This window comes from Electrophorus electricus, chromosome 2 (assembly GCF_013358815.1).
Source record: "Electrophorus electricus isolate fEleEle1 chromosome 2, fEleEle1.pri, whole genome shotgun sequence".
Classification (NCBI taxonomy): Eukaryota; Metazoa; Chordata; class Actinopteri; order Gymnotiformes; family Gymnotidae; genus Electrophorus; species Electrophorus electricus.
Window position 1 is genome coordinate 18339626 of NC_049536.1, and position 10000 is coordinate 18349625.

Sequence of the window (10000 nt, forward strand, 5' to 3'; positions counted from 1 at the left end):
GTTTTTACACATTTACATACTTTGTGATGAAAATATGAATTGTGGGTAAAGAAAGAGTGTTGTGTGTTGTGAGCGGATTCACATGTGGGGACGGGCCTGTGTGTGTGTTTGAGTGCATGTGTGTGTGTGTGTGTGTGTGTGTGTGTGTGTGTGTGTGTGTGTGTGTGTGTGTGAATATATGCATGTGGCAAGTACGGTGTGTGTGGGTGGGTGTGGGTGTGTATGTGTCTCTCCTTCCTTCCCATATTCTTCCTCCTTCTCATTCTGGCTTTCATTCTGTTGTTTTCTCTCCATCTCATCATCATCATCATCATCATCATCATTTCTCACCGCTGCATTAGCAGTATTGTTAAGGCAGTTTCCCTAACATAGCGCTTCGATTGGCTTAACAGGGGTTGGTAACCCTTCTCCAATTGCAGAACTCAGTCACAGGCTGGACAGCTGTGTGAGGTGAAAGATCACATGACAGCAAGTCTCTTGGCCTGTGAATGAGCAAACCAGCCAATCAGAGCCTTTGGAATATGATTACTTCACACTGAACCATGGCTGGCCTTTCCTCCAATGTGAAACAGTAGGGAATCTGAGCAGGGTTTAATATTAGGCTGTAATCTAAGCAGGGTTTAATATTAGGCTGTAATCTGAGCAGGGTTTAATATTAGGCTGTAATCTGAGCAGGGTTTACTATTAGGACGTAATCTGAGCAGAGTTAATATAAGGCTGTAATATGAGCAGATCTTAAAATTAGGCTGTAATATGAGCAAGGTTTAATAATAGGCTTTAATGTAAGCAGGGTTTAAATATTAGGCTGTAATCTAAGAAGGGTTTAATAGTAGGCTGTAATCTGAGCAGGGTTTAATATTAGGCTGTAATCTAAGAAGGGTTTAATATTAGGCTGTAATCTGAGCAGAGTTTAACAATAGGATGTAATCTGAGCAGGGTTTAATATTAGGATGTAATCTGAACATGGTTTAACATTAGGCTATAATAGTTTCCTGCTAAATAACTGATCTCACTCCGGACTGTTCCAAGATGACTGAGTGAATTTGATTCTGCTCACTGAACACAGTGTTTCTCTGTGGGGCTTCGGTGCATTTGTCTGACACGCACAGACGTGCTGACATGAGACTGTGATACTTCGGTGTCCAATTACTGTGAACTCTCAACTGCAGAGTGGTATACTGATGCCTTATTTCTGAAATGCCAACTGTTAGAGTTCCTTCTTTCTTAAGAAATTAGTAGTGCAAATGAATATACTTTATTTAGAAAAGGAAATGTATGAATGTGTTTTAAAGAAAGAGATGGACACTACCTGCCTGACACACGATAATTGTTTGTTTCTCTTTTTCTCCAGGAGAGAGAAAATGTCAAATTTATTTTTCTAATTATTTTAGTTCATTATTCAACAAAAGAGAAGCCTTATATTGCAATATGCTATTTGTCTCCTTTTGCAGTTTAATTTTGTGGGTAAACTGCTTGGGCCCCGGGGTAACTCCCTAAAGAGACTACAGGAGGACACGCTGACCAAGATGTCCATTCTCGGCAAAGGCTCCATGAGAGACAAAGAGAAGGTAACCCCCTCTCCTCTCCTCTCCTCCCCTCTCCTCTCCTCTCCTCTCCTCTCCTCTCCTCTCCTCTCCCCATTCTCCTCTCCTCTCCCCATTCTCCTCCCCTCTCCTCTCCTCTCCTCCCCTCTCCTCTCCCCCTCTCATCCCCTCTTCTCTCCTCTCCTCTCTTTCTCCTCTCCTCACCTCTTCTCAGTTTTATTTGTACAGCAAACACTCAGCGGCCACAGCGGAATGAGAAAACAAAAATAAAAAGATATATTAATAGACAAATTAAAATTACAGTGCTAAAGGTTACAGTTCAGCCATGGTCCAACCATTTGCAGGTAAATGATACATTTCAGTAGATTATTCCATTAGCCCATAACTCATGCTGGGAGTGAGATGAGGCTTCAGACTTCTGGCCGTGTCTGGCGATCGGAACGATCAATACCCTGCCTCATCTGGGGGGTGGAGGGGTGTATCATAAAGAGCCCTGGCCTTGGCATCCTAAAAGAGAGAGAGAGAGAGAGAGAGAGAGAGAGAGACATCCCTGTCTCACACTGAGCTCTTGTCAGTGCAACAGCTGGTTCACCTGGTGAGTTGTAGCATTTTCCTGCCACACCCTCCTCATTAAACTGAAGCTGATTTGTAAAACTGTTCTTCCAGGACTTCCGTAATTAGTTTCTTTTCCTTCTTACCTTTCTTGCACTGGATGTCAGACAGATGTCCTAGAAGCAGTCGAGAGAGCAGGGGGTCTGACTGCACTCCTAGACGACAGCACTGCACAGTATAGTGCTCCGACACACCTGATCCAACTTGGCAAGGGCTGGATAATTAACTCATATAGCAGGCAAAGACTATTAAAGAAGAGAAGACATTAACCTGCCTGGCATCTCACGTATTCCTGCTAGTTTCGCAGGCATTTGACAAATATTACCAAATAAATTAAAACCTTCATCAAAATAACATAAAGCTAATTATACAGTGGACAGGGAGTTCAGACTGATACTGAAATACATGAGAATATTACTGTTATGCTTTTGTGTGGATATGTATATTCACACCTGTGTGCTTGATTGTGTGTGATTGCGACCTGGTCAGAACAAATTCACTGAGCAGTGTTGACAGACATGATGTGATGAAAGCTTCCGGAACATGGCTTCCTGTTCACTCAGAGCTCCAGTGTGCAAATCTCTTCATATTCATATTCACAGACGGCTCTCAGCAGCTACTTGGGACGGGATGATTTCAGCGGTGTAGCGGCAGGCTGGCTTCTGCCTCCACCACAAAGGCGCACCCCAGCACATCCATCAGTGCTTGTGGTGTTTCCAGTGCACACATCAACCTGCTTCTATACTGGAGATATTGTTCATCGTGATGTGGAATTCCAGGGTATTATTATTTTGTACACCGCGCCCTGTGCAATTGGCTGAGAGGGCCACTTCCTTGGGGGCCACGATTTCTGATTGGTTCATAGCCAGACCTTGCTCATATGTTTACACTGCAGAGCCCAGGACTACTCCACTCATTTATGTTCTCAGTTAAATCATAGCTACTGGGATGTAAAGGCAAGATAATCAGTGTTGTCAAAAAGATTGCTTACATCACAGTGTTTTTTTTTTCTACCTGACAATATTATGTAATTAATACATCCCATATATTGTACTGTAATACATCCCAGATATGAGTAGTGTTGAATCCCTGAGATAGAGCACATTGTTGTACATTACTGCTAGTGATTTTTTTTCACGAGCTTGCCTGGTAACAAGAACCAGGCTGTAATAAATTCATGTCTATTGATTTTTTTTTTTTTTTTTTTTTAATCGATTAACGGCCTCTACAAAACGGAAGTCAAAATTAGGTTTCTGTACGTCCAAACAACCTTCAGCTCTATGCAGGAGTCTGGGGATACAGACACTTGAGGGGTAAGCATTTCTTAGCTCTGGCAGCATGGCTCCTGAAACATCTAATGTATGCAGTTGATGATACACTACAGCAGAAAATCGACTTTTTTTTCTAATCTCTCTTCGTCTTACTAAAGATGGCTTCAGATTAAAATGGCTCCCGTGACAGGGATGTGTCAGAATGATCCGATGATTTATATCAGACCCTTTTTCATATTGTTCCAGTGTCATTCTCCATAAATGAAGAATGTGTCTCGCAGGATTTTGCTTTCATTGTCAGAGTTATCCTGTCTGTGAGGCATCCCTGCATGCTGACTGTTTGTCCTCGGATGCCTCACTGCCTGTCTGAGGTCACTAGGGGCCAGCGTGAAATCCCAGAACCAGAGACATGTCCTCTCATGGTTGATGTCACCCTAAATGAACAAGAGCAATGCTGCATGTAGCAGAGTAAAACCCCCATTCTGAGAGAAGGTTACACGTTGTAGTGGAGCTTAATAAGGTAGAAACATAGCAAAATCGAAAAGCAACAAACTACATCAATAATGAATTTATCTGTTCCACAAACAATATGTGTGTTTATCATCCCTAGCTAAGTAATGGTGGTTTCAACTGGAGACTGTGCTATGGCATTCTAACAAAGGGTTTTAAAAAAACACCCAGTGATTTTATGTGTGCGATTTTATTTGCGTATTCTTTTTATATAATTGTTTCTATTGTTTTCTTATTTTTATGTGAATGTGAATCACCACCACATACAACAATAACAACAGCTGCAACAACAAGAATAATAATCATAACAAGTAATAGTAGTAGTAGGTACTTTCACTGTATTCTGACGAGCTGGTGTACCAGCATCTGTTTGCCCTGGACTTTACAAAGACATGGACACTCACTGGGTTTTTGCATTTCCCAGTGCAGTGATGCCACTGCTAGCCTGGCCCTACCCGACTCACGCGAGTGTAGCGTGAGGCGGTAATGAAACCAACCCGTGCGAGTGTAGCGTGAGGCGGTAATGAAACCAACCCGTGCGAGTGTAGCGTGAGGCGGTTAATGAAACCAACCCGTGCGAGTGTAGCGTGAGGCGGTAATGAAACCAACCCGTGCGAGTGTAGCGTAAGGCGGTAATGAAACCAACCCATGCGAGTGTAGCGTGAGGCGGTAATGAAACCAACCCGTGCGAGTGTAGCGTGAGGTGGTAATGAAACCAACCCATGCGAGTGTGGCGTGAGGCGGTAATGAAACCAACCCGTGCGAGTGTAGCGTGAGGCGGTAATGAAACCAACCCGTGCGAGTGTAGCGTGAGGCGGTAATGAAACCAACCCGTGTGAGTGTAGCGTGAGGCGGTAATGAAACCAACCCGTGCGAGTGTAGCGTGAGGCGGTTAATGAAACCAACCCGTGCGAGTGTAGCGTAAGGCGGTAATGAAACCAACCCATGCGAGTGTAGCGTGAGGCGGTAATGAAACCAACCCATGGGAGAGTAGTGTGAGGTAGTAACTAACCCAACCTGCATGAGTGTAGCGAGGCGGTAATGAACCAAACCCGCACGAGTGTGGCGTGAGGCGGTAATTAACCCAACCCATGTGAGGGTCTGGGGAGGAGCTGCAGTAGGCCTGCTGCTACTGCTAAATGGTTGTAGTGACAGTTTTCCTGCGTGTGCTCGGCTGGGTTACAGCTGTATTGCTGCTGGCTAGAGCAAAGATGCAGGGAGACAAACTCATCAAGCGGATTGCAGGAAGTTGAAGGTTCTGATTTTGGCTGGTAGATATTTAGCCTACCAGTGGTCCCCATTTGAATGACTTTCAAATAAATCACCTCACCCAAATGGCAATCAGTTACTCTTTTCTCATTCAGAAGTTTTCATTCTCTCTCTCTCTCTCTCTCTCTCTCGATCTCTCATCGCTTCTTTTGCTTCTTTTTCTTGTTATTATTTTCCTTCTCTGTCTTGTTTTTCTGTCTTCCTGTTGTTTGACCTAACCAAAGCTAAAAGTTGAATTGAGTGGAAGATATTTAGATATTGTTTCTTCTTAGCCTCTGTTTTTAAATAGTTTGTGTTCATACAGTCTAATACGCCAAACCTTCTGTTACAGCCTCGCATTTACACTTTACAATTTGCCTGCTGATGTCTGTGTATAGTGTTTGTGTAAAACGTACATGACACCCCTGCCCCCCACCCACACACATAAACACACACGTGTGCACGTGCAGTGCTTTAGCGCAGATAAGCCTGTCCTCATAAACACCATATCTGTGTGGAAAATTAGCATCTCATTAGCTAATCAGAACCCCCCTTAAAGGAACAGCGTAATTAGATCTCACACACACACACACACACACACACACACACAGACACACACACACACACACACACACACACACACAGACACACATACATACACACACACACACGCACAGACACACACACAGACACACACACACAGACACACACACACAGACACACACACACAGACACACAGACACACAGACACACACACACACACACACACACACAGACACACACAGACATATGGTGACAGACTTGCATCTACGCGAGCATCCTCTATCTTACCAGCCTGAGAGTGCAGATCTCCTTCAGCCAGGCCATCACACTCCCTCTCAGTTCAGGCTGCCACATTCCTGCTGGGCTCAGATCTGTTATGTCGTTTGATTATTGTTGTTGTTGTTGTTGTTGTTATTGTACAGGGGATTTCCATATCTAAACATTAAAAAGCAAGCTTTATGATTAAAATGCATTTCTTGATCATTATCCAATTTCAATACCTTAATTAAAATGTGTATACCAACAGATAAACAGCAAAGTTTATTTGTAAATATTGGCAGTGAAAAATTTGTTTTCAGGTTTGATACAATTTTCATAGAGTCTTGAAATAAAAGTGTGGCTAAGTCAAACAATGCACAAACCTGAACTGCTTCATATAACCTATAGCACGAATCTACAGGTTATTGATTATCAGAGTATTGATCATACAGTGTTAAAGTTCACTATACTTTAGAATGTTAATTTTTCAGCTTCTTGACGTTGTTCTAAAATTGTGTGTCTACACACTTTGTAAATATGTATTTGTTCTTCGCTTGGTTTGTGTTATTGTGTCTCTGTGTCTCTTCCAAAGAGTACACAGTTGTCTGGAGTTTAGTCTGCATGGGACAAACCGATGTGTGTGGGATTGACAGCTGTTTCTTTATGTTGATGGAGTGGAGAATTGAGCAGGATCAGTAATTCCTGTCACTGAGAATTTCCCATCACATCAGCACCAGGTGTCATTGTGCTTTGTGAGTGAGGCTGATTGCTTGTCTGCCCCAGAAGAATCAGAGTGTGTGTCCGTGTGTGTGTGTGTGTGTGTGTGTGTGTGTGTGTGTGTGTGGTTGCCAGTGGGAACCTCCTGCAGTACTCCCTAGCAGAAGACAAACGCCTTACTGGAGAAACATGTTCGTTCTACAGTAGACAGCTTGCTGATTCCACTGCACTAATGTTAGCTGTCCTGGAGATGCTATCACCATGTAATCAAGACTGCGTTAATGGTTATGATTTACGATTGTAAAAGGCACTGTGGTCTTACTCCAGCAAGATGTAATTTGCTGATTTGGTTGTTTCATTCTTAGGTTTCTTTAGGCAGGCCTTGTGTTGGCTGACAGAGCAACTTCTGTTTGACAGAATCACTCACATGGATATTTACATACTTATGAATATGTTTGAATAGGCATGAACAATTATATGCAACTCCTGTGTGACAGAATAGCTCACACGGATATTTGCATACTTATGAATGTGTTAGAATAGGCATGCGGCACACACAGCGTGAAGTCATACCAAGATGGTTGCTTGGCGAAGCTTTTTGGAGCTGTTCTACACCTTCGGACATCTGAACTCCAGCAGTGTGTTGCGGCTAGACTCTAGAACTGAGGCTCGGTGCTGGACCTGATATTCGAGAACCAGTCAGCATGCACACTTCCTCTTATATGAGAGCCAATAAAAAAGCTGCCAGTGGCACACCTGCGCGTGACATCACCATCACCTTAGGGAAGTGGTGGGGCCCCACTGTTGGGCCCCTGAGCAAGACCCTTAACCCTCAATTGCTCAAGTTGTACTTTTCATTTTTCCTTTTGTTTCCAGGAGGAGGAGTTGCGGAAGAGCGGAGAGGCCAAATATCACCACCTGAATGAAGACCTTCACGTGCTCATCGAGGTGTTCGCTCCACCCGCAGAAGCCTATGCACGCATGGGACACGCTCTCGAAGAGATTAAGAAGTTCCTCATTCCAGTGAGTGTGTGTGTGTGTGTGTGTGTGTGTGTGTGTGTGTGTGTGTGTGTGTGTGTGTGTGTGTGTGTGTGTGTGTGTGTGTGTGTGTGTGTGTGTATCTTTGTTTTGCTGTCTTTACATAGACCGTTATAACAGCTAAATCATGGAAAGATTTGAAGCTTTATTGGAAAAGCTAAAGGGCTAAAAACTGATTGTGTGTCCATGCGTGTGTGTTTTTTCCCCCTCATTAATCCAGTTTGGTGTCATTATGTTTTTTCTTTCACCCTTCTGCTGCCAATGATGTGTTTAGCACTTTCTTGTGTTTAATGAGAAAGACATGTAGGGCTTTCTGACTGCTCTGCTCTTTGGAACTGAAGTGCTAATGTTCACACCCAATTTCAGTTTTCACATTGAGAAAAAATTAAATCAAACTAAGAGTCAAATAAAGAAATGTCAGAAATGTTTCATACAGAAGATAAATAATGCACAAAAAGTAAATGCCATAACCACATGTTAAACAATTATGCACAATAAACATATAAATGCCATATTCACATATTAAGCATATCTTATTTTCAGATTTTATTTATAAGAGACGAGCATAACCAGCCTCCAGTTTTTCCGTTTTGTACTGCAGCGTCACTTGTGATGTCATTAGATTGATGATTCCTGGTAGGAGGAAAAGCTGATGCTATGCTAATCTAGAGGGGTGGAGCAAAATGTTTCAAACCAGGATGTACTGCAGTACACATTTCTATGAAGCTATGAAGTACAGCACAGAGATACTAGATGAAGAATGCCTTGATAACAGAGCAGAGAGACATAACAGAGCAACATGGCTGTCTCACGCTGAGCAGGTCTTAAAATACACATTCCAGAATTCCAAAGCACTCAGATCTGCTGTCACATTCCGAGTATCACTTAAAATACACACTCTGGAATTCTGGAACGCTCAGATCCAGGCACGCTATCGCACTCGGCTGACTCCACTAGGCTAAATTTGATACTTTTTTTTTTTTCCTTTACTCTTAGATTTTTTGGGCGTACGTGACTGTGATGTAAACATGTAAGAATATGTTTTTCAGAGATGAAGAGGATGGAGCTCCACTGCTGATAAAGAGGGGAACGAGAGAGAGAAGGAGAGAGAGAGGGAGAGAGAGAGAGAGGAGAGAAATGGAGAGAGAGAGGGTGAGAGGAAGGGAGGGTGAGAGGGAGAGAGAGACAGAGATAGAGAGAGGGGGAAGAGAAAGAGAGAAACAGAAAGAGACAGCAAGAGAGACAGAGAGAGATGATACACACACACACATCAGCGAGCTGGGTAACCAGTGGGAATGAGAATTGATTTGCTTTCCCCAGTTTATTATTTATGAAAGCACTCCATTGCTTTTGGGTTCTTCTCATCACTGGATTGTTATAAATTGTGTCTCTAATTCTATTTAACAACCATTTGTGTGTGAGTATGTGTGTGTACAGATATGAATGCATAATTCAGTGAGTTTTATCAAGTGCTTATTTCCACTCTAAAGAGAAAATGCGTGTGTGTGTGTGTGTGTGTGTGTGTGTGTGTGTGTGTGTATGTGCACAGGATTATAATGATGAGATCAGACAAGCACAACTGCAGGAGCTGACGTTTCTGAATGGTGGATCAGAGGATGCCAAGGTACCAGCAGTGAGAGGAAAACCCAACTCTAGATCCAGAGGAACGCCAGTCCCTGGCTCACATAGGTACACCGTGTGTGTGTGTGGGGGGGGGGGGGGGGGTGTATGTGTCTGTGTGTGTGTATAAAGGCATTTCACTGGTTATGATATTTATGACCGATGTCTGTGAGATTTTATGTACGTTTTTTTAGGTGGTTTATGATAAGAAAAAAGTCTATGGGCAAAAACTTAAAACATCAGATGCATTCATGATTTCTGTTTTGTTTTTGTTGATCACTGTGCTTTGTGATAACATCCATGAATGGAGAACAGATCGGAATATTGCTGCTGTTGGTGTTTTGTAAGGAAACAACACATCTCAGATGTACAGATAAGGAGAGAGCAGCTTGTACCGCATAACTATTCTAATTGGATCGGTTTGAAATGGGATGGGTAATTAGCATGCGCCGTGTCTAACGTTAGAGGGTGGTAAGACGCTCTCATGGGAGTGTGGCAACCCTCTAGATGTATTTGCACAAACAATTCTGGGAGCTTGTTTTCCCCCGTCGTGAAACCGCAGGCGTGGCTACATAGGCTGGCCCGGATCAATGCAGCACGGCGCGCAGAGGGAGGGGTGTGTCGCCGACGGTGACTATG

At 43.2% G+C, this 10000-nt stretch overlaps 1 protein-coding gene across 4 annotated transcripts in view; it reads left to right on the forward strand.

Moving 5' to 3' along the window:
- The window catches only part of khdrbs3 (KH domain containing, RNA binding, signal transduction associated 3), a 146330-nt gene that overhangs the window by 90007 nt on the left and 46323 nt on the right, over positions 1 to 10000 (forward strand). For all 4 annotated transcript variants that reach the window (XR_003411049.2, XR_003411048.2, XM_035521193.1 and 1 more), the window contains exons 3-5: positions 1452 to 1568; positions 7580 to 7726; positions 9291 to 9430. Coding sequence is in view for 2 of the 4 variants with exons in the window: in XM_035521193.1 (XP_035377086.1) it covers positions 1452 to 1568; positions 7580 to 7726; positions 9291 to 9430 (404 nt within the window). In the remaining 2 variants the exon portion in view is untranslated. The remainder of the gene's footprint in view (positions 1 to 1451; positions 1569 to 7579; positions 7727 to 9290; positions 9431 to 10000) is intronic.